The 25,215-nt window shown below is 40.6% G+C and overlaps 2 protein-coding genes across 3 annotated transcripts; both read right to left on the reverse strand.

Annotated features, from left to right (window-relative positions):
- Window positions 1-5,993: 5,993 nt before the first annotated feature.
- Window positions 5,994-11,135, reverse strand: polr1f (RNA polymerase I subunit F). Its single transcript, XM_022201545.2, has 4 exons — window positions 10,796-11,135; window positions 9,017-9,158; window positions 8,616-8,824; window positions 5,994-7,256 (listed from the first exon to the last, which is right to left on the reverse strand). Exons 1-4 carry the CDS (start codon window positions 11,095-11,097, stop codon window positions 6,761-6,763), a joined length of 1,149 nt encoding a protein of 382 aa, XP_022057237.2. The 5' UTR covers window positions 11,098-11,135; the 3' UTR covers window positions 5,994-6,760.
- Window positions 11,136-13,976: 2,841 nt separating this feature from the next.
- LOC110956209 (transmembrane protein 196) lies at window positions 13,977-23,160 on the reverse strand. 2 transcript variants are annotated; one of them, XM_022201543.2, is made up of 5 exons: window positions 22,649-23,160; window positions 19,811-19,867; window positions 16,412-16,547; window positions 14,772-14,917; window positions 13,977-14,677 (listed from the first exon to the last, which is right to left on the reverse strand). In XM_022201543.2, the coding sequence occupies exons 1-5, from the start codon at window positions 22,805-22,807 to the stop codon at window positions 14,606-14,608; spliced, it is 570 nt and encodes a 189-aa protein (XP_022057235.1). In that variant the 5' UTR covers window positions 22,808-23,160; the 3' UTR covers window positions 13,977-14,605. The 2 variants fall into 2 exon arrangements, with proteins under 2 accessions (XP_022057235.1, XP_022057236.1); XM_022201544.2 differs by having other exon boundaries at window positions 14,799-14,917; window positions 22,649-23,157.
- Between the last annotated feature and the right edge of the window lie 2,055 nt (window positions 23,161-25,215).

A 25,215-nucleotide genomic window follows, 5' to 3' on the forward strand; every position in this document is an offset into this window, starting at 1 on the left:
TGTGGATGTATTGTGCATAAAGTGTTAACATTAACTGAGTTCAAGCTGAATTAAATATTTTTGTGAACATTTGGACACACTGAGGACATTGTATAAAAAAGTTTTGAAAAGTAGATTTTAATCTGAGTAGAGTTCGCGTGGTGATTTCTGGCAGTCTATGACCCAGTGATAACATAAATTTTGTTGAAATTAAGACTAAAATACTTTCACATTTAAATGAGAAGTGTAACATTTTGGATTATTTTCTTATTTTCTTTCTTTATATAAATCAGATGAGACACTCCAAATCAGTATATGTGTATCTGGACTATGAATACAAAGCTGCAGCCCACAGTGGATTAGCTTAGCTTAGCTTAGCTTAGCATAAAGACTGAAATCAGGTCCAAATCCATCCAAGTACAGAACTGTAAAAACAACAAGTTGTGTGTTTTATGGCGGGTAATGCCCCAGACTACTTCTTGGCGTAGAGCAGCGGCTTCCTAAAATTTTGTTGTCACCATGAGGTTGAGCTTCAAAGACACTGGTAGGCGGATTTTGCTCCCTTTAGAAAGAGCCAGGCCGACTGTTTCACTGTTTACGGTTTAATACTAAGCTAAGATAATCATCGCTGGCTGTAGCGTGAGACAGGAGAGTGGTTTTGATTTTCTCATCTAACGAAGAAACCAAACAAACATATTTCCAAAAATGCTGACCTGATTTTAACTTGAAAAAAACTGATGCAGCCTCATGAAATGGAAAGCTTAACGGAGCGTTTAGTTATGTAGGCTACTCGTGTTGTTACTGTTTGTCTCTGTCCACATGCACATGAGACACATACAGAAGCAAAGGTCAGAAAATCAAATCCTCCGGTAATTCCTAGACTTAGCTGAGGGTTGAACACTTTCTCTGATGAGTCCATGAGGTATTCACAAGATAACAAGCGTGTGAAATTAAAAAACACACAGACATACACTCATGCAGACACAATTCCCTCGAGCAAAATGGTGTCGCAGGAAACACCCGTCTGTCGTCGCCAGGGTTACTGAGGGCAGGACTGTGGGTGTCGGGTGCCAAGGAAACAAACTAACTATGGGAATCCAGCTCGCCGACTCACTGCAACGTTTACTTTCGGGGTTAACAGTGTGTGCGCATGTGTACATGTTTGTGTGCAGACGCTGATCCCTTGGGAAAGATTTTAATGCCTGATCCCGTCTGACTCAGACTGTGTGAGCACGGGAAATTTGCCTACCTGAGCAGAAGTGCCAAAAAATCTCTCAGAAATGCCTTTGAAATGCCATAAAGAGATTTCATGGATGTCAGTAGGCCTGTGAGAGATGGGCTTTGATACAAGTCAGCCCTGCCTGAGCCGTGTTGGGAGGATATATGGCCACAGTTGCACAGCTCTGACTGGTGGAACACTTAAGGTTTTATGACCTGCTGCCATTTGGGGCTCTGGGATGGAGCAGAGTGCCGACCACATAACTAATTAGGCTTGGCCAACGGGGTGTGTAAGGACGGGGATTTGTGGATTGCGGGCTGTGGATGTGGTGCATCTGCATGAGTGAAGGAGCGAGCGAGCCAGCGAGTGTGTTGTGGGTCGTTTTGTGTGCGCGTTTTGAACCTGGAGAATTGCGTCAGGGCGCCGTTTGTTCTCCATAAAGACTCCACGGGCGCTTTCATGCAGGAGCCGCCATGCCTGGAAACTCTGACACAGGAGATAGAGCCAATCTATACACACATTAACACTCATAACACACTACTCCTATCAAGGCACATAGAGGTAGATGAAGTTAGTCTGGCCTGCTCCACAAAAACAACACCCCTCCTATTGTCTCATCTCTCCAACCCTCCCTCTTCTTCTTCTTCTTCTCTCCATCGGAGGATCACGAAGATAAACGACTAAGCGCAGATATGAGAGTCCAGTTGCAGGAAAGAGGGTGGTGGGCCGAGGAGGGGGTGTCAGAAGTGGAATGTGTGTGAACTGCACACCGCCTCCTATAAATCAGGGAGACAAGTAGGAGGAGGAGGAGGAGGAAGGCAGGATAGGGAAAGAGGGGCAGCCAGCGTGAGGGAGTGATCGGAGGAATGACAAGATAAATGAGCGACGATGGAGGGAGGGGGTACAGGTGCAAGAGGGCCGGGGCTGGTATAGGAAAATGAGAGTGATAACACATGAGGGAGGTCACGGGAGGACAAATTACAGTGAAACATCGCACGGATAATCGTTTCTAAACCGCAACAAGTTTCGAGGTTCTGTGTGTTTTTACAGTCCAAACGTTGCACAATTGGAGGCCATTCAAAGCGTTCTGGGAACACGGAGAATGATTTGTAATGAGCATGTGATCAAAAGAGCACTGAGGTGAGGTTTCTAATGCAGTTAATGCTCTTCTGGTGAAGGGTAAAATATGTGTAACATGAGCTGTTTATTTTGTGTATGTGTGCAGTATGTAGAGTAGAGACAGAAGGGTTTTCATAATAACATTTCAGTGAGTCAATTTATTTAATACACTATTAAATCTATTTTGGTATATCACTATTCACTAAGCCACCCTTTATGTGTGCTTTAGCAAAGTTTAATGAAGATGAATATCTCACTTTGCGATGCTTTTAGTTGGAAAACATTTTTCAGTGCTTTTTTTCTTTTAAAAACTCGGAGTACATCCAAGTAAGAAGGCCTCATTTACAATGCAGCTGAGTGGGAACATAAAAGACGTAGGTGCACAAACAGGAAAGTTGGTACAATAACAATAAGACTAACATTAAAAAATAATAAAAAGATTAATTAAGAAATTGAGGTTTGACATACAAATGAATCAAGTAAAACAAGAACAGCTGAAAGTAAAATAAGATGAAATTAAAAATCTGAATTTTCCTCACGGTAAAAATGAATTCAGCTTTAGATTGTTATGCAGGTTGTTCCAGGTTGCAGACACACAGTGAGTAGAAATACAGTTTCAAAGCTCAGTAAAAACCACTGGCAAATGGAGTGAAATTCAGTCACTTGAGCTTGTTTTGTAAGGATCCACATTAAAAGAAAGTTAAAATAAAAAAACTATGACTTTTTGTCATCATTTAGTCACCAGAATGACACGTCTCAAATATTATTACACACGACCAAGTACAAATCATGTATTTTATTTTATCTGCTTATTGAGCACAACTTGTAGCTGAGTGAAGTAGTCCTGAAGGGCTTTTACAACAGGTTGTCTGCTATTTGCACTACGGTACAACATCGTGTCATCCGCATAGAGAGGTATTTTACAACTAGATATAGAGGTTCAGCATCATTTCTGTACAGAGTGAACAGAACAGGTCCCAGAATAAAGCCTAGTGGGACATCTTTTGCAACTTTCACAAATGCTGACCTAGCGTTTCTGATTGCCACACAGCTCGAGAACCATTTAAAAGTTTTTTTTTTCTTTTTACTAAAACCAATACTATGAAGTGTTTTTACAAGCAAGGCATGGTCAACTGTATTAGCTGCCTTTGAAAGGTCAATAAAAAGTTCTGAACGTATCAATGTTTGCAATCCATTAGGGGAGCAGCTTAACATAGGGAAACAAATTTTGTTCTATTCCTGCCGACAATTTGATAAGAGGACTGATGCGAATCAGTTTGTTCCTTGACACAATTTTTAAGTTTCTGGCACACAGTTTTCATTAACATTTTTCAAATTTGCACCAAGGTTATGTCTTGCAGTAGCTAACTTTGCAGAAAATATATGGCAAAGATTTCTTAATTTTTTTTTTGTTGCTACCCGTTTGATTTCATGTTTTAATGACACAAATGTTTGTTTTTCAGAAAAATCAGCTCCACTTACTTCATCCTTCAAAGTCACTGTGAGACTGGAGTTTGTCATGGCTGACACTGGGTGAGAGGCGGAGTTCATCCTAGAGAGGTCGGCAACAATCTACAAGGATAAGACAGAGACACACAACCATTCACACTCACGTTCACACCTACAGCCAATTTAGAATCACCGTTTTACCTACCGTTTATGACTGGATTGTGGGAGAAAGCCAGAGCAATTCGGGGAGAACAGCCGACCAGCAGGTTTGAGACAACAGTGGAAAAACTTCTTCTAAAAATTCATAAAAGGTGAAACTGCAGCAAAGTTTGTAACAAACCTTCAGCAAAACCTGCCATAAGTTTTCCATATTAGCCAGAAGTCCTTTGCTCAAATCTAATTTGCACATGGAAATTTGATCTTGCTGCAAATTTGCAGCAACATTGCTAAAGGTTGAGCAGAACCGTCAGAAATCTGGAAAACTATGAATTCTCAGGAATGCCTTCAAGCATAAACCATTTTTCCAGAAGGTAACTAGAGGTTTAGCACCACTGTGGTGGCAAACCACATGTGAACATATTTACCAGTCATGGGAATCGATAGCTGCAATTCACAATGCTGATTACAATCCTACACTTACATGTCATGGAGCAGATATGAGATGAAGAAACTAAATTACCAAGATCACTGAAATATTGAACTTTACATTAAAGTATATGCACATTTTAGCCGACAAACAAATTCATGCCATAATCAAGAACAAGAAAGACAACTGGCAGGAGATGATAGCAGTCAATGAAGAAGAAGGTGGACAACTGATGAAGAGAAAAGGGAAAGACCTCAGGAAGTTATTGCTCCAGGATGAGAAATGGTTGCATTTGCAGTTCACATTCATAACTTCAAATATAATACGTTCATCCATGCATTAATGAAGGATTCTCACATTTAAAATCTGATTGCCTCGGATACTCTTCAGTCGTAGTAGAAAAGCCAAAATATTTTCATCCCTACCGATTACTGAAGAGCATCTGATTTTGTGTTTTCTTCTTTTAACAATCAGCTTTGATTCTCTTGACCAATACAGCACTCCCTATTGTTATTTTATACATATTGTGATTAATATTCCCTTGCAAAATGGCTAATTGTTGCATTTATACTTTGGTTGTTGTGCAATTTTTAAACAAACAATCTAACTAGTGATTTCTGCCAAGTGGCTATTTGAACCTCCAGACTGGAGAATGAGTCAAGACGCTTCCAGTCATTAAATTAATCTGAGCCAACTGCTGACCATAAATACAGACATAGGAGTGAAAGTAAATACATGTATTTCCCAAAACCAATCACGTAGGAGTTTAACACTTTGCCATAAGCCTTGAACTCTGGAGTGTACATGTTAATAGGTATTTACTTACAAGTTTTTAACTATACAGTTGTGATAAAAACACTGTTAAGTTGACTTTCTTTCTGTTTTCTTGTCTGTAAGTGAAAAAAAAGAGCATTTGTCAGCACCTGGCAACCTAAAAGTTATCTTATTAATAGTATTTAGCCGAGTTTTTAGGATAGGATTGAATAAAATCCTGTCTTGTTAGAAAGTACTACATGACATCTTAACAGTCATCAAAGCAAGTTCTACATAACAGCACGCGTATAACAATGTTAATAGCACATTTTTAACACTTTAGCATTAACATTGATTAAAATACAACCTGCAGTCATCCTATCCCTGCACTAAAATACACGTATATATTAAGAGACACATATGGGGCAGCTCATGCTGATGACAGAAATATACGATCAGGTGGGACAGACGAGGATGAGCCAAGTTAATTGCAGCTCCTTATCTGTCCTCTTTAGGCAGCTTTCGATAAGCTCTCCGACTCTTAGCACCTCACAGCTAATTAGACTCCCCACTGAAAGGCAGGGGGGATTTCTCTGTGTGTGTGTGTGTGTGTGTGTGTGTGTGGATGGTGGCGGGGGTGGAGGTAAAGAAAACACTCGGATCTTTAGGCCGTCTCTCAGCACTTTATCGCTTGACACCCGCTGGTCGGCATTAAAGAGCTTATTGTGGGAGAATCTGGAATAAAAAAACACAAGACAACTTGGGAATTAATAATTATTGCACAGGGATGTAGCTTTTCTCGGAATCAAACCAGAGAAGTGCCGCAAACCGCTTTGTCTTTGATTTTAAAAAGTAGTGGTTGTTAGAACACATCAAAACAAAGAGCTCTTTCAGTGGGAGAAGAATCAAATGTTTATTTTTTGCTTCATTTGGTTCTCAGTCAAAGAAGGCAACACACACATCCAGTAAAGACAACAGGAGGTCAGTGACTGAGCGATAATAATTCATCGCTGCACTGTTTGTCACTGTGCCTGATACATTTCCAGATGTTCAGAACTGTATCAGGCTCCTGGCAGACTTTTATGAAGTTAAGGTAGTAACATGTTTTCCCTCTTATGTAGCTGTAATCCAGTCAGTTTATTCAAAAATTATCTAAACAAGTATTTTGAACTGAGTTTGGCTGTATCAGCTGTCTGGCTTTGTGTCTCGATCACTGATCAGGAAAAAATGTAGAAAAACAGTGGATAACTAATAATAATTTCTCACACTTAAACAGGAAAATCGTCTCTGCTGGGCACACTAAGAAAATAAAATTGAGCAGTTTTCAGCTGTGGGTATTTGTGTCCTGGCTGGTGTGGGTGTACGCAGCAGTGTTGCTCCACCATCAGGCAGCGTCGAGGAATCGCAATCCAAAGAGAAATGGCCTGTCAGCTCTGCTATTCATTCTCTCATTTCTCTGCTCTCCTGCATGTTTGATCTTCTGTTGAAATGAATTTAAAGGAGCTTCGAAGAACCCAGAATGATTCAGAAATCCTGCTTTCTAAAAAACTGTGTTTAATCGTGAAGGCACATGAGCGTATTCCTCTGGAAACATCACTGTCATTAACGTCGTCGGTATCGCCTCATCTAAACAGAACATCGATCCACTATTAACTTCAGGCAAACTGCTCAATGTCGCTTTTCCTCTTCTTCTTAGATTTTTTGGGTTCAGGATCTTCACTAAGACCTGATGTGTCTTCATTAGCAGTTTCATGCTTCCTTTTCTTGCTCGGCTTGTCACTGATATAACCGCTGGAGTCGCTCCCGTGGACCTCCACCCGAGAGAGCTCCATCTCTTCCTCCTCTTCTTTCAGGCGTTTCTCCTTCTTCTTTTTCTTCTTCTTTTTCTCACCAGCTTCATCGCCGTTTGCCTCATCCGTAGTTCCGTTGAGTGCTGCTGTAGTGCTGCTGTCCTGCTGGCCGGAGGATACGTTCGCTATTTCCTCCTCCATCTCGTCCTCTTTGACTTTCTTCTTTTTCTTTTTCTTCTTGGGCGTGCCATCAGGAGAATCCTGGGTGGGTTCTGGTGTTGGTTCTGTGTCTTGTGGTTCTGTCTGTTCTTCAGGAACAGTGGATTCTGAGCTCTCACCCATAGCGAGCAGCTCCTGCACCCTGAGACACACAAAGACAAAAACACAGGGATCAGCCAAAGGTGGAACCACACACTCAAAAGTTGTTGTTTTTTTCCCCCGCAAAACTTATACATCCTGTTTCTACTGACAAAAAGTTTTGAGAAAGTTATAGTTGGAAATCTTGAATTATTCCTTAATCATTATAACCAAAACATGAAATCTTGGTATTTTTTGTTTGTTTTTGTGGACGGTTTACAATTTGAATTGATTTTTTTTCTCTAAATAAACAATTTGAAACTTATTAGCCTACATGCCTACCCCCAGTAAATGCTGCATGTGCAAAATCAACAAAAGAAAAGCACAGCAAGTAATTAATTTTGTATGCATTATTAATACTTTAAATCAATTAATTTCTATTGTAAATATATATGTATATGCACTCTTTTGTCCCCCTGGCCATCAGACTGTACAACTCATCACTGAGTGGTCAGGAGGGTTCACAGTCAGGATCACAGTAGGACTGATTCAATGTGATTGTTAAATGTCTGCACCGTATGTACTTTACTGCAACTGCTTTCTCACTACCAGTCTAAATCACTGCGCCTTTAAATGTGTAAATACTGTACATTGACTTTTAATACATTTTCTGATATTTTTTTTTTTGCAGAAATAACCAAAAACGAAAACCAATTCAAAAGCCAAGATAATGAGTTCAAAAACAATAAAAGTTTAAATATAAAGAAGAGAAAATGAAGTCTGACAGAAGAGTGTGAGAGAGTATTTGATACGCAAAATATATAAATTTGGGTTCTTCTGTATTATTGTCATGACTCCAGAGAACTTTCTTTTGTGCTGCTAGCGCTGTTATTGTGTAAGAGACAGCAGAGAAAGTGCATATCTCGATTTAGAAATTCAAATTCAAGCCCTGCCTAAAGGAGCTGCTGATGTATTTCAGTCTGGCGTATTTTCCTTCACCGTGGCTGTGGTAGCTCTAAATGGCACGCTAACTTTGCACTCCTTTGTAGAGATTTGCAGAAACTGTTTTAGCGCGGGGCAATGAGCACGAACTTCCTACAGTTCTCCAGAGAAGGGTGTTTATGACATCAATCATTTTAAACATTTGTTTTCAGATGGAAAAGACAGAAATTAGCTGCCTGGAAAGAACATTTTACAAACTGCATTAGAGCACAACTACAGCCACATTACAGAGAAAAGCCAGGTTGAAATAACCTGGAATTTTCTTTTAAACAAATATAAATTTCAACCTAAAAACTTTTGATTTTAATACTTTAAAGTCACTGACTATAGTGGGAAGAGCATTGTTCAGTATGATGAAATAAAGACAGTGCTGATTAGTTTTTGTATTCCACCCCTTAAAACACCACCGCTGCACACTTACCTGGTCCTGTCCATCCGTCCTCTGATCAGCAGCACTCCTGCAGTGTCAGCATCGAGTGCAGTCACTTCAAACTCCAGCTCTGCTCCGATTCTCGGCCCTGCGTCCCTCCAGGTTTCCACCGAGACCAGGTTTGGTTTGGGAATGCTGGCGTTGAAACAGCCGTGCACCAGGCAACCCACGTGGCTTACCCCGAGCTTATTCACCTTACCCTGCAAACAGAAACACAGCGGAAATAAATAAATTACTGTAAGTACAAATAGCTACGTGACTTTCATCAAAGATTAAATGCATTTTTAAATTTCAAGGAAAACAAATCTTAGTATCTGACATCTCATCGCAGACAAATGATAATACGGCAATCCATTCTGAATTCTACTAAATAATGTAAACGTGAATCTCACCAGCAGTTTTTGTCCCTTTTTGGGTTGAAATAGAATAAAGTTGGCTTCTACGTCCATGTGGATGTAGCCGCTGTCATCGTAAATGTCTCCATGCTGGCCCACTATCCTGATGTTCTCGTACGCTAAAGGCACTCCGCTCAGTCTGGAAGACACAAACACAACAAGTAGAGCAGCGTTGTGTGATGTGACGTGTTTCAGCATCAAGATCAGAATGTGAACATGAGCAAAGGACCCCAGCACTTGGTTGTATGTCGACCAAATCAATGTCTATATGGAAACGAGAATCGCTCCCTTAAAATCCCTCAACTCTGGTGCGGATTCTTTTTTCTTCCCCCGACAAACATATTTAATACACTTTCGCAGCATAGAAAGTGCAACGTGAAATACTATGAACTTAAACAAAAAAGCAAACAAACACAGTTCTCATTTTCCAGGACTGACATACAACAGCAGTGTGCAATCTTGTTCAATCACAAGACACGGTTTGTTGATATTTAGGCTCAGCATGCGCGCAGCAGGAGAGAAACACCAAAAAGGAAGGTATAATTGGGAAAGAAATAGAATATGGGAATATTTCAGCCACAGAAAAGATAATGTTGACCAAAAACACGTACTGTGTTAGCAGTGTCTTGCGGTTGTTGCGACCACAGGAGGCAACAAGACTCTTTTGTTTAACCATTTAAAATCGACAAATGCAATGCCAGATCTGAATGCCATTCAAATCGAAAACCAATTTTGGATGCCTCTGACAGTGTTATACCTTATAAGATAAGTTTAAAACATTCTAAGACACTTTTTTATATTTTCAATGGAGATGCACTCCTTTACAAAATCACACCAATCATTCCAGAAACAACAATTAATTCTAAATAGAGTTACAGAAATCATCTGGTGAACTGTTGTATTTTAAGATATCTATCTATCTATCCTGATCAGCCACAACATTACGACCACTAACAGGTGAAGTGAATAACATTGATCATATTGGTTGACCAAAAACACGCACAATCCCTCATGCAAATGACAATCCCGAATGTCACTGGCCAACTCCTGCAGGAAAATGCACCCCACCACATCGCAAAAACATCGAACAATCTGGAACATCTTGAGGAACATAACAATCGCTCAAGATGTTAACCTCCAAACTTCCACGACCCCATTCTGATCAAGCATCAGCAGGATGCAGTGGAACAACTTTGATTCATAGAGACTCCACTGCACAACCCAGAGTACACAAAGGATCCAACAACTGGTGTCAGACCCCATAGGACACCCTGAGACGTCCTCTGGTCCATGCCCAATAATTCAGAGCATTTTTGAGCACATAAGGGGGACCAACATAATATTAGGCAGGCCATAATGTTATGCCTGAGTGGTGTGTATACATCCCAGAAAAACGAAAATCTTGGCCAATGTATTAATATCTATTCGTCACTGCAAACCCAATACAGGAAAGGATCTAATTAACAGATATTAATGCTGTCTCAATTATTGCAATTAGCTTGTTTCCGTTTAGTTAAACAGGGAGGTGCATGCATGTCCGATAATGGAACTAATCTGTTATTTTGTGCTCTAAAACTCTGCTACCATCGTTTAAAAGGCAACTGACACCTACATAAAAACACTACAGAGGAGCTAAACTTTACATGATGTTAGAAATACTTGTCACTGACTGGTATGCCTGTTTGTGTGCCTAGTGTCGGTGCAATTCAACCCAAGTCGACAGAAAGTTTACACGGATACAGAAAGGCTTCTCTGCTTGGGTTTGTGTTTAAATACCTCTGAGAGAACCTGAGCAGTTCGGCCTCCAGCTCCTCCTGGATACCTGTCCGCTTCTTCTTCAGGTATTTGGGCGGCAGGACGACGTGTCTCCGGTGTGTTTTCCTCACCAGACACGAGTAGGGCGCTGACAGCAGCTCCGAGGCCGCGGCGAACGAAGGGATGACTGACGGGACGACGACCGCTTCTGTACCCGGCGCAGGAGGACCGTCGGCCGGTTGGACCGGTGCGCAGGCCCCGGGGAATTCTCCGGACATTTTCACATGTTTTGGGTCGTCTTCAACATGTTCCAAGTTCGCCATGCTGTTTGGAGAGACAGGAAGACCAACGACAGGCGATTTCCGCTGTGAGGAGAGTTGAACAGCTGTTAAAAATGAAAAAAATCTCTGCGTGTGTTGCCCCCTGCTGGAGAGGAGGTAGAACAACAGCACCGGAGTGAAATGGCAATAAGAAAGGAGTTGATGTGACTTTAAATACACAAAGGTAACCTAGCCAAAATTATACCATTTATCAGAGCCATAAATTGTAAAAACAAAAAACAAAAAACAGAAAGAATCATCACATTTTTAACTTTCCAATGGCCCCCGAATATATCATATATGATGTGAGGTTCCATCAGAAAAAATAACCAAAAATTACTTACAAATTGGTATATCATCGAAATTACTTTTTCGACTTTTTACATGTCTCATTGCTAAAATTAATTTTCCCTTTTATTAATTTTTTGTGGCAATGTAACTGTGCCAGACTCCAACAAACAAAGCAAAACAAACAAAAAAATGCATGGAGTTTGAAGGGCTGATGACCCCGTCTCTATTTTTCTATCATATATTTTAATTTATATATTTAAATATTCATATCTTGTTGCCTGACCAGGGTTTTTAGAAACACAAATATGGAGATTGTGCTATCAAAATCCTTACAGACTTTTATAATCTTCAATTGTGATAACTGAATGAATCCAGACTCCAAAGCTTAAAATGTGCTACAGTATCTAAGTTCATTTCAGTGTCATTTTGCTGGCTGACATAACACAGATGCATTTAAATGCAGCTGTATGGAGTCCAGGTGGCTTTTAGTCTAAATAATTTATGTTCTGTAGAACATTCTGGATATGTTCTGAGACACTATTTTATTGACATAGTGTCTAATTTGCAAGTAAAATCAAGGTCTGCAAAGTAACTCCAATTGAAGGCAAATATATAAAAATATCCATCTGTCAGCTCTCTCGGCTTTATCCTGATGCTGGGGGGATGCAGGGGACACTCTGGATAGGTAACAAGTCCCTCACATGGCCAACACAAATAGACAGCGATGACTCTTACGCCGACAATTAGTTTAGAATAATCAATTGATCTAACATGCGTGTTTTTCGACTGTAAGAGAGAGCATGCAAAATCTGCATAGAATGGCCCCAGTCAACTCGTCGGTTTGAAACCAGAAACCTCTCGGTGCGAGGCAACAGTGCCACAACTCATCGCCTGCATTGCTAACTTATAATTCTGGTAGTACACATTATTTTGTGGTATAATATTGTTGAGTAAATATGAAAAGCGAAAAGCAACAAGGTTTCAGAGCTGTGCTTGACTTACCTCATTTTAGCATTGTAATCAAGGATATATGGGGATAAATGTTGGGTTATATAAGCAACTGAGTACACAAAACCTCCAGGATGACTGTTTGATTTGTGCAAATGTTAAATGAATAGTAATTTTCTTTGTCAGTGTAAACTGGCAAAAACATGGTCGTGAGTTGGATCTTGTTGTATTCCCTGAGGTCATATCTTTAAGGCAAATTTTGCTTTAAAATCTGATTATTTTAACCAACGATGTGCTTTTGGTGCAGATTTCCACATGCATTTTTGTTTTAACCAGATGAGCACATAGAAAAGCTGTGATGTTGTAGCTTTAAAGATTAGGAATGCTGTACTAAGCGCAGAGAGAATGGGAATAACACCGTGTTAACAGGCTCCAGCAAGTTCTTGAACCTTATTGTGACATGTACTAAACAGGAATTCAAATAAACAAAAACAGCATATGGCTTTATTGTTGCATGGAAGCCCTGAAAATGAAGTATTTTTCTTTCCAACATGCCCTTAGTTATGTAAACTGCTAATTGTGTGCGGACAAGCTTAGCAAGGAGACGCTGCTCATTGATTCTGTATCCTCTTCTTACCTGCAGGGCCACATTAGGATCATTAGGGTGACCTGAAGTGTCAATTAGTGCCGCTACTGCACGCACACACACACGCATACAAAATACCCTGACACACACACACGCAGGCCGATCTAGTGTTACTGTTTTCTGACAGAGCAGCACCACAGGAGGTCACATGATTCAGCATTTCTCTCTCTCTCCCCACCACACACATTCGGGAGTTGAAGATCTGGTGCTCTCTTGGGTGCCATGGCTCTGTCTGTTGTCACGGTGATAAATAGTGACGTGGCATCTTAGTCAGCAAGAAGCTCTCAGCGGTTTCTGCTGCCGTGGGCCCCACTAAACACAGACATAAATGCACAAAACACACACACACACCAGTGCTGGAAGCCTTGTGCAGTAGGTACACACCATAATGAGTTATTGAGCAGCTTGATGTTGTAGAAGCATGTCTTCATAAGAGGTCACAGCTGTGTTTACGTGCATGCATGTCAGTGCATATTATACGGTTTGTTTTTTATTAATGCTGTTTCTCCTCCTTCTAGCTCTGAGAAGCACTTCACGCCTGCAGGTTTGAGAGGTGCAATAAAACAGATTTACTCCATCGCTTCACTTTACAATGAGTGTGGGAACCCTGAGCAGAGCCAAAGGCATCATTGTGTTAAACTGTGGTCTCATAGGAGCACAGCGACTTCCTAAATCCTGCCGCACATTGATTATGTTGACAGGCTGTTATGTGTGGATTGTCAATGTGGGATTTCGACATTCGGTTCAGAAGATTAAGTGCGATCATTTACTGGAAAATAAACATTTACCGTGTTAAAATGCTATAACCAGCTGAAAAATAACTCTTACAGCTCGTTCAGACACTGCTTATTCTGTTCGCATCTGAATTCCAAAGTAAGTCATCGGTCTTGTGTGACATGTTTAATCGGTATATTTTGTTTTCTGCTCGTGTGTCAATTAAAATCTCTAACATCTCAGCTCTGAGACATCTCTGAAATAACTCATGCTACTCCATCTGTCCGATTAGTCATACTTTAATTAACTTTATAAGAAGCATTATAAAAATATGTCTGATTTATAGATACCTGATATACAAGCATGGATATACAGTACAGCATATCGTATTGTATTTTCATGTCAAAGCATTCCATTATCAGATGATACATACAGTTTACTGGAGGCTTATCTCAGGATCTGCATTCCATAAACCAAGAAGAAGACAGAGGGAGAAGGACAATGAGACTGAAATAGCAGTAGCTCTTCCAAACAAATGAATCAGCTGCATGCTTGGCTTGTGCTCATCACTTCAAAGGATCCGGGAGGATAAAATCTATTCTGTGTCCTCATTAGGTTAAGGATCAGCTGACGTCACAGAGATGCTTCATCACCTGACTTAAACGGCAGCTCAGCATCCCGGCTTTGGTTTCAGTTGAGCAGAGGGTCTTTGAACCCACGTTTGCATAATAATTCAGAACCATCATGCCACCCATCTAACTCCATTGGCAGACAAAAGGGTTCCAAGGCGCCTGGTTCACTCCCTGCGGTCAGGATACAGTTAAATGCTGCAGGATATGTAGAGGAGTGAAGCTCAAGCTGCAACCGTCTCTGTTTCAGCGTGTGCAAGTCGCCTCTGAGTGTGAGACGTCATCAAGGTGACGATGCGGTGTGTCCGTTGTAGGAGATCTGAGGGATGCCATTACTGGAGTTGTCCAGGATCTCCTGTTAGAAAGACAAACACATTCTTATGGCTTAACACAAACTTTGCACATTCGCTGAAGCCAAATTTAATACTGTCAACAAGCTGACCACTTACAAGCTTATTCTGGGTGTCGTTTCCTACCTTCTCCGTCATCTCGTGTGAGTGGTGCAGTGAGTGTTCCCTCTCCAGGAACATCCTCTGCTGCTCGGAGCTGGCCAGGCGGCAGGTCAGCCACGTGGATAAAGTACAGGACGAGATCCCTGGACAAGACAGGAAAAGGGAAACATGCTGGAGAAACAATGAAGGAATTCTTTAATTTAAAGGCAGATCAGGATGCTTTAATCGATGCTGTTTTGTACTTTTGTAGCCCTGCAGTGCTAGGGAGTGACAATGTCAGTCTGCTGGTCCAATCTTAGTCTTGCATAGTCAGACCATTCTGCAGCACAGAATGGCTGCATCTCATTATTATTCTGTTATGGAGAAAATTCTGTGGTTGGTCAGTATGCAGGTTGCTGATAAAATGTAAACAATTTAATGGGGGTAGGAAGCTGGGCAAAGTGCGTGGACAATGACCTGCAATCTACATCTGGTGAGGCAGACTAGTCCAAAGTTAAATACTGCAACAACTACTGGATGGATTGCTCTGAAATTTTAGATAAAAATCTGCAGTCCTCAGAAGACCAACCCTATTGACTTTGCTGATCCTCTGTCTTTCTTTTGTGCTACCAGAAAGGCACTGCATTCGCTCATCTGGTGAAATTTCTCAACATGTGTTTTGTACAAATGTGCGTGATCCCCAGAGGATGAATCGTGATGGCTTTCATGACCCCCTGACATCTCCTGTCACTCCACTATGAGGTTATGATTGATGATTTTTAGTGAAATGTGAAATGTCGACAACTAAGCAAATGATCATTAGGACAATTGTTGCAGACATTCGTGATTCCCATAGAATGAATCGTAAGAAAATGATTTTCTCAGCATCAACAGGTCAGAATTTGTCTACTACTGTGGTTCATGAATAAATACTTTAAAAAGAGACGTTCTTACCAGCATATATGAGCATTTTAGCAAGAAAAGGATCAGCAAGAAACACAACTTTTTGGAGACTAAGTAAAAGCATTCAGTGAGACTGGTTTTATGGATGTTATGCAGATGGAGCAGGGATGTGAGTGACTGATATCCATCCATCCATTCTCTATACACCGCTTTATCCTCACTAGGGTCACGGCGGGTGCTGGAGCCTATTCCAGCTGACTCGGGCGAAGGCAGGGGACACCCTGGACAGGTCGCCAGTCTGTCGCAGGGCTACATATACAGACACACAATCACACTCACATTCACACCTACGGGCAATTTAGAGTCATCAATTAACCTCAGCATATCTTTGGACTGTGGGAGGAAGCCGGAGTGCCCGGAGAAAACCCACACATGCACAGGAAGAACATGCAAACTCCATGCAGAAAGATCCCGGGCTCAGGCCGGGACTCGAATCAGGGATCTTCTTGCTGCAAGGCGAAAAGTGTTAACCACTAAACTACTGTGCAGCCGAGTGACTAATATGATTTGTATAATTTACAGTATTTCAAGCGAGCATAAAAATTAATTTCAACATAGATTTCTGGTTGGAAAACTGAGTGATAATTACAGTGAACATCTAAGACCTCTTCACTGTTACAACATCAATGTGTCATACAACACGTATCTGTTTGACGATTTTGCAAATCCTGGTGAAAGATGGTCTAAATGTTTACCCAGACAGGCCAGAGTCATCGCAGCCAGGTGGATCGAGTGCATCGAGTTCTTCTGTTTGTCTAGGGCCCGAACAAACTGGAAGTTGAGGATCCCACCAATCAGACCGCAGATGCAGCATGCGGAGAAAAGGATCATCTGAAAGGCAGAGGTAGAGCGATGGTTTATGTTCATTAAAACAGCAGAATTGATATCCTATCAGCAGAACTGTAAACAAACTGACAAAATGTGATGAGATGGGAGATAAACAAACTACTATTGAGCTTCCTCCTCTATCATCCTGCTGTTTTGACCAATGGCTGCGGTGATGAGTAATGCGTATCAGCCCAAATAAATCTCATTTCCTATTAGAAAATTGGATCACTCTCAAGGCAGATTGTCTCTCCCAGGAATATTTCATGGCTTGTAAATCTGCTTGCATCACTCACTGGCTGTATTTGTGCATGTGTGTGTCTGATTTCTGCATCGGACAGTTGGTGGGATTTTTACATTTTGTATTAAATCAATCACATTTTACGGATTCCTTCCTTAGAATTGTGATCAGCAGCATTCAGACCCAGTTCGAGAACCATTTATTTCCCCCCAGCAGAACCTGATGGAGAAATGATTGCTGCTCCATTACTTTGCTATCAGAATAATAAAATCCAATTGATTCCATTCTACTTCCCGTTGATAGTGAAGGCGTGTGTGTGTGTGTGTGTGTGTGTGTGTGTGTGTGTGTGGATTGTGTTTGGAGTGCAGGTTCTCTTTCATTGCTCCCAGTGCAGATGCCGCTAGTGCCTTTAACCGCATGGAAAAAGGCCATCTCCGATTTCAGTCATTACACGGTGAAGTGTGGAAAGCGGCTGGCAGGGGTCCGGAGCCAAACCAACCTAATGCAATCATCACCCCACAGGCAGAAATGGAGGGAGGGATGGAAGGAGATGAGGACAAGGAAGATGGAGAGAGTCGGAGCATTGCAAATGACTGGGAGGATGAGGCAGAATGGAGAAGGTTGAAGAGTGACGATAAAGAGAAAGGCACGAGGAGGATGGAGGCAAAAGGTGGGGATGGATAGGGTGAGGCAGATGGAAGGAAAGGTTGAGGGATGTCTCTGTTACAGCAGATTGCGCTGACATTGATCCATCATTAGTGCCCTCCCTGCAGGAGACAGAGAGTCAGAGAGAAACACGAGGACTCTGAGACACCGAGAGACTGTAAAAAAAGACTGAAAGAGTGACAGAAAGAGAAGAGAGGTGACTGCTTGTCTCCTCTCATTTCCTCAGATGTCTCTCTCTTGTCACGTTGTGTGCACCTGCTCGGAGGATAACACACACACACACACTTTTTTGTGCGTTCACAGTCTTTTCCTGTAGATTATGCAGGTCTCGTGTGTGGGAATGCTTACTTCAGACTACGTGTTGATGAATGGTGAGTTATGAGTTAGACTGTGACGTGTGATATGTGACAGCACAAAACATTCTTCAATAACAGTACTGGATTTATACTGTAATGTGTGATGATAATAATTTTCATTTCATTTTGGGCACCTCCCATAGGTTCTTTTTTTCTCACCAAATCCACACCAACCGAAAAAAAACTTCAAATTTTGTTTACAGTTTGCTTTGGCATCGTAAAGTATGCATGTTAAAGTTCCCTGAGGGGATAAATACAATGTCTGTCTGTTTGTCATTTTTGCGTGTTCCATTGAAGATAGCTTAGCTTAGCTTAGCATAAAACCTGAAGACAGAGAGGGCTTTTGCATTTCTTTTAGCAACACCAGGCACATATTTACTCTGCCAAGGAACGACAGAGTTATGGGAAGATCGGCGTACGTTTGTCTGTCTGTTTGTCTGTTAGCAGCATTACTCAAAAACGGACTAACAAATATGGATGAAATTTTCAGGGAAGGTCAGAAATTAAACAACTAGAAACTGATTAAATTTTGGCGCTGATGCAGGTCATAATCTGGATCCATGGATTTATTAAAGATTTCTGTATCATTGCGTCAGCTGCCTGCTGACGATCACATGATTCAAATCAACCGCTGCGGAATTATCAGGATTTACCCATCGGAAATCATATAAGCAACAGTTGATTAAATTATGGGGGTGTTTCTGAGTCCCGTCAATTTCCGCTGCCCAATACATATTTTGGTCACGGGATTCAGTATAACGTACACATGCATAACACACACCTGTGCTCAGCACAAGGTCATTTTCTTTGTGGGTACATCTATATTAAATGGACACATTCTATAGCGCCGTGATTTCTGCCACAAATTTTTTCAAGATTTCATCTGTCGGAAATGGTACAACTGAGCAGCCTTGGCGGAGTACTGCGCTCTCTGAGGCCCCATCCACACGAAGACAAAACGAGGTCTAAACGCATAAGTTTCTTGCCGAATCTGCGTATCATCCACACGAAGACGGCGTTTTGGGGGTCTGTAAACGATCATTTTTGAAACCAGGTTCCAGAGTGGAAAGATTTTGAAACGCCGTATACGTAGCTCCGTGTTTATTGGCTATCCGCTACTTTTCAGATAGGCTTACGTCATAGCTTCGTATCTTCATTGACTCGCATGCGCCACACGCAGTGTAGCAAATGTGCTGTGATGAAGCTAGTGACCCTACTATCCCTGTTGCAGCAAAATCTCCTTCTTCTCAATCACCACCGAGTTAAACAAACAATTATCGAGGACGCATTATGGCACTTTATTTACTTCCCAGCTTGGTCTCTGTTTACAACTTTTGCCGCAAGTGCGCATGCCCACTGTTTTTCTTCTGTTTGCGCGTGTTTCCGTCATATCGTTACAGCGCCCCTAGAGGTCTCGCATGTGTTTTACAGCGTTTCCATGCGTATCGAGTGCATTCATGTAGACGCACACAATTTCTCAGATGCCTTCGTCTTTATGGCAATCGTTTTTAAAACTGTTAAGCGTTTTGTCTTCATGTGGATGGGGCCTGAGTGCTTTTCTTGTTTTGCTTGGTGGTTCTTGGACCAGTACCTTCTTGGTGCTGGCCTCCTGGCAGTTGATCTCAGAAATAGTTTGACACAACCCATCATAAAATATAGCATAACAACTGAACTTAATAGTGTTTTTAGTGAGATTCTGCTAGCTTTTCCCTCATTTTCCAATCTTAATACTGAGTTAACATTTGCTAGATGTGGCCAATTTACCTTTACAGATGTCAGACTCATCTCATCTAACCCTGAGCAAGACAGCAGATAAGCTTCTTCTCCTCCTTCTCTCCTCTAAAACAGTCCTTGTCTCATTATTCTTTAGGTTGTGCTGTTTGCCTCAGCGGAAAAGACCCATGCTGTTTATAGGCCACAGTATAACTGACTAAAGAATAACAAGAAGTGAGAATGTTTTCAATGAACAACCCCCTCCCTGAAAGAGTCACTGGGTTTGTACTTACGATGAGACCCGTCCTCTTTCGAGCGCAGAGCACTCCACACATCCCACAGACCAGAAACTGTAATTTAAAAAAAGCAAAACAGCAAATGAGTTAATGAACAGCTCCAAAAGTTACTTTGACATCAGGAAAATGAGCGGTTAAGTCGTTTCCTTCTTGACAAACAAGAAATCTGAATGCAGTCTTTATGCTTAGCTACTCACATGCAATTTTCTCCCTCTAAAAATAGTGTGTCATCGTAGGAGCCACATTGTTCCGGGTGTCAGTAATTTAGACTGAACTGGAGCAGAGTGGTGGTGTATTGTGCTGGCAAAGGGAGCTCACAAGTGGGACAGCTCGGTGAGCGGTGAGCTGCATTGTTTTGCAGAAAGTTTGAAGAAAGCGGTGTGTGTGTAAAGGGAGGGTGTGGACTCCTCTCATTGTGGTACCAGCATCAGTTAAAGTATCTCTTGTGGTTTTAAAGGCATTTTTGGGAAATATGGAAGCACATTAAAGTCACACCACATTCAGTTGAGTCTGAAGCTTTGTTCTTGAAATGCAATTTTGTTTAGAGCCAAGTTCACTTTTTACACTGTAAAAAATCTGTTAAAAAATAATTGTGAAAAGTCTGGAAGGAAGAGTGCCAGAGGCAATATTTAAAAACAAACAAAACAAAAAAACGATTAAAAAAAGAAAATGGTGGGGTAAAATAATGCTCACAAATTGTAAGAATTGTGAAAATAACAACAAATTAAAAAAAAATTGTTAGTGTTTGTCGATTTAATGTAGTAAAACAGTGTAACTTTATGGTCACAAATTGTAAAAGAATTAATTACTACCAAGATTTTTGATGAGCGCATTATAGTACAGTTTTGGTCTTTTTCTCTCTTTTTATTACAGTCAATGTGTAAGTTCATAACAATGACTAATCATAGTAATTTAATTAGATATTCTCTGTAATATAACAAAGCAGAGAAATCTTACAAATAGTAAATTGTAGAAAAAAATCTGTTAAAAATTGTTACAATTCCACATTTTGTACAGTGCTATTTTTCACTTTTACTGTAACAATAATAATAATAATAATAATAATAATAACATCATTAAAGTAAATTATAATATTTTCAATTGCATCTGTGACAACATAGGACCAGAAAAGTTCAGAATCTCTAGGTTCTATTAGTCATCACACTGATGGATTAAAAAATAAATAAAATTCGTTTTTCATTTTGAAAATCATTTTACATAAAGTTTGCTGCTCATTTTGTGAACAGAGACAAACAACTACATAGTCTTTAAAATATACTGGAATTGACAAGGCATTTTCTTACTTTTCTAAAACTAAAATAGCCACTCAAAGTGACAGAAATGTACACACAAATATCAGAAAAGAATGATGATCATTGGTCTGTTGCAGCAAGACGATAAATCTATAACCAAAGGGAGAGGACAGTGGTCAATCATTCTTAGCAGCTCCTGACAGCAGAACCAAACCTCTGGGTAATCATGAAACCAGGGTCGCTGACTCAGCAGACAGGATTCAACAGCTGTGAGGTTCAACACACACATGCATCACGTTGCATAATAATCTGAGCAGCACACACCCTACCTGCACTCAAATATACAACCCTGATATCTGTACCTACACTTACATCTATACCTAGACCTATATCTCTATCTCTATCTATATTTACAGCACTAATTCTTTTCTTCCTGTTTTCGACTGATGATCGCCCCCTTATTTGCACCTTAGCAGTCTACCAAATGCCTACCAGGTGCTTTAGAAAAATGTGACACAGATCTGCTTTTTTTAAATGACTCATATTGCTTGAGCTTCAGGCACTTAAATTAACTGTCAGCTACTGAAAGACAGACTCTGACTGGAGCAGAGTAAAGTTGCTGATTCAAGGTTTATGGTGACTTAAAGTGTCATAAACTGAACATTTTACTGTTTGGCATCAAAATCATGACAGTGAGACTGGAACAAAAGGAAACGTATGAAAAAAACTGAGAGGATGAATGGACGTGAAACCTTTGACCCTCCAAAAGACTGAGCAACATTTCAAGCATTAATTAATGAGACCAATATTGGTGCAGCCAAATGATTATTTGAGAGATTATAAGCAGATAAATTACACAAAGTGTTTTCAACATGAGTACAGTAAACATAATTAAATGTTCTGGTCTTCCCCACAGATTGGATCCTAATCCTGCGTATACTGTGGAACAAATAAGACGGGCAAATCACAGTTTGATTGATAATGGGCAAAAAATACCAAAACATGAATCTGAGTAGAAATCTGTTGGATGCCACATCCTTCTAAAAGTAACACTTCTGGTAAACAGTAGCTGCTTGTTGGTTTGTTGGCTGAAAATAGGAGGAAATTAGAACTTTCAATGAAATTTGCTGACCTCTTTTTTTTTTGACTATTTACATTTTCAAATATAGGAAAAAATTCCAAATGTTTATTGAAGTTACACTCCTTTTATTATAGCTTTAACATGAGCACACTTTATTAGATTTATATTTGAAATAAACTCCTTTAAATTCAGAAAGAGGTGTATTACAACTCCATGTAAGTCACTGGCCACAATAAAATAACTAACCTCATGTCAAAGTTGCATCAATCTGACTTTTTTCTTGATCAAAGCAACTCATGTTGCCTTGTTTTCATTTTTACGCCTGCAAACCTGCACTCATGTCCTCTAAATGTGTCTCAACTAGTTCCCCTCAGTTTAAACTCTGTCTCAACCTCCCACTCTATACCTGCAGACAGATACTCATCCTCTCTGGAAGTAAACAAGAGTTGGGGGGGGGGGGGGAAAGGAAAGTAAATGCCAAAAGTTGCTCCCAGGACGTACACAGAGTCCACTCCACACCGGAGAAGCGTCGCCCTGCTGCGCCCGCCCCTGGACCCAGCTGATGCCCACGGCTCCCAGGACGATGCTCGCCACACCCAGGCCCACCTCCACCAAGGACAGCAGGAGCAGGCTCCACAGGATCTTGCGGCTGGAGCACATCCTGCCCCGGGCATCTCTCCAGCTCCGGCAGGAGGAGGCGGCGACAGAGAGACGGAGATGGAGAGAGAGACGGGAGTCCGCGTCTCGGTGCTCCGAGGACGGCGCGGCTCTACCGCCTCATCCCCGGCCGGGAAAGAGAGGTTATCCGAACAAGTAAGTCCAAGCAGAAGGGACAGCAAGTTGCAGGCAGAAGAGATTTTAAAAAAGTCCTTGTAACTGGAGGAGGATGGAAGAATCTGCCTTTGCGCACGGATGAAGTTCCTCCGCTTGCAGAAGTGCGTCTGTGCCGCTTGGCGCTGTCCGAGGTGCTTAAGAGCCGCTGCAAAACCACACACACACACACACACACACACACACACGCACACAATCCAGGGCCGTATAAGAAGCCATCATGATCAGCCTCCGCCCCCCAGTGGAAACATTCAGACACCATGTGCAAATTCTACTGGACAGCTGTCAGGCTCAGTCAGTCCTCAGGTTCATCCAGACTCTGATATTAAACGGACCTAACTCACAGAGGTTTGGAACAGGACAGGCCAGCAAGTATCTCTCAAGAAGAAGACAGCTCTGCTTTACACAAGACACGAATATAGATGACATGGGATGTAAAACTTACAAAAATGTTTGAGATATATTTTAAACGATAAAAATAGAATAAGTCAAAAATCAAGGTAAGCTAAATTGAATAAAATTGTAAATTCAGTGTGACAATGAAAAAATAGTTCTCATATTACAACTATTAAAAAAAAGTCAAAGCCAAACAACGACTTTTTAGAATTTGGAGAGCAGATCTCGAAATTTCTGGGAGATCTGCATGACAGATCATTTACTTTAGTAAAAGTGTGCATGCAAGAATGTAAAAGACTATTACAAGTTAAAGCCCTGCTTGAAAAATATGAATATGAATCTGCTGTATTTCAAAATATAAGAGTACATGCAAGGAATTTGACAAATTAAACATACATGCATCAAAACAAGCTAGGGCAGCAGGTTATAGATGAAACATTGTGCTTAACTACTAAACTACTGCTACAAATCCATCACAAGTAAAAATATTAGAAGCTAAATGTAGCTAAAGTATTAACATAAAAGTCCTATTGTGATCACTGATGGATATGAGTCATTTCGCCTCAGTTCACTGAATGCCGAACGCCTGATCAACTTCCACTTGGCAATTTTTTTTTAAAGTATTGACTATATGTAAAATCTGGGGTCATACATTGCAATAATTTTTGAGTTAAAAATTCTTTTAAAAGGTGGGACGTGTTGTTTCTGTCATCATCTTCTTCGCATGAATCTCAATGTTTAAAGTGACATAACTGGGCTCATTGATATATGTCTGCAGTGGTACAATGAGTACCTAAAAGTTGGGAACCACGCTTTGTCCTTTAGCCCAGTAACAACATTGTATCGCTCTTCCAGTAGGGACCACTGTTGAGTGGTTTCACTTATCATTGCCACTCAATGATATGCAAAAAAATGTCATTTCAATCATTTTTTTTCTCATAAAGTATGCCTCATACTGGCACCATACTCAAGATTTTAAAGACTCCTATTGGTGCCAAACATAGCAAAAAAAAAAAAAAAAAAAACTAAAAAAAAACAACACGCACACAAAAAGAATCAGTCTATTTTGGTAAAAAATATAGGTGGGATATCAGCATAGACAGAAACAATGAATTTACACCATCATGTAGTTGGTTAGTATTGTTCCATCAAAGCAATGGTGACCAGAATTTTGTACTTGCCAATATGCACAGAAAAAAATTAGATGAATAGTTTTTTATTTTTCTAAAAATAGTGAAATGAGGTGAAGTGTTGTAGCTGATACAGGTGGAGCTAGTTTAAACTCTTTAATATACAGTTTTATACACAGGGACATCAGATAAATCTTAAAGGTCATCAGTTGATTATTGAGAGATGAAAGTGGGAAAAAAATTACTTCTGATATGTGCCAGTCTGTTTTCAGTTTTGGACTTTTCCTCTAATATGTGAATATTATTAAAATGAAAGCATGTTAGAAGCTGAGAGAGAAAAATCACCACTTGGTGGAACAGTTGACAACTCAGACAGCTTAAATGCGCACACCAATTTTTTCTAAAATGTCAGAAGCCAAAAAGGTTTCTCAAAAGTGTTGTATTTTAAAAGCATCCATTGTGAAAAATCCAAACACTGCAACACGTCACACCACTTCTCCTCCACCAGTAATTACACACTACCAGAAATAACTCGAGTATTTAGCTCTTGTTTCCGGCTCTTGTTCCCTCAAAAGTAGCACATAAAACCACACAATGACATTATTTTGGGGCTTTTCTCCCCCTTTATCTCCTCCCTAGATTAACCCAAGGGAAGATTTAATAATGCTAACTTAATGATGCCAAACTCCAAAATTAGATCGTGAGCATCCA

Source organism: Acanthochromis polyacanthus, chromosome 11 (assembly GCF_021347895.1).
Source record: "Acanthochromis polyacanthus isolate Apoly-LR-REF ecotype Palm Island chromosome 11, KAUST_Apoly_ChrSc, whole genome shotgun sequence".
Classification (NCBI taxonomy): domain Eukaryota; kingdom Metazoa; phylum Chordata; class Actinopteri; family Pomacentridae; genus Acanthochromis; species Acanthochromis polyacanthus.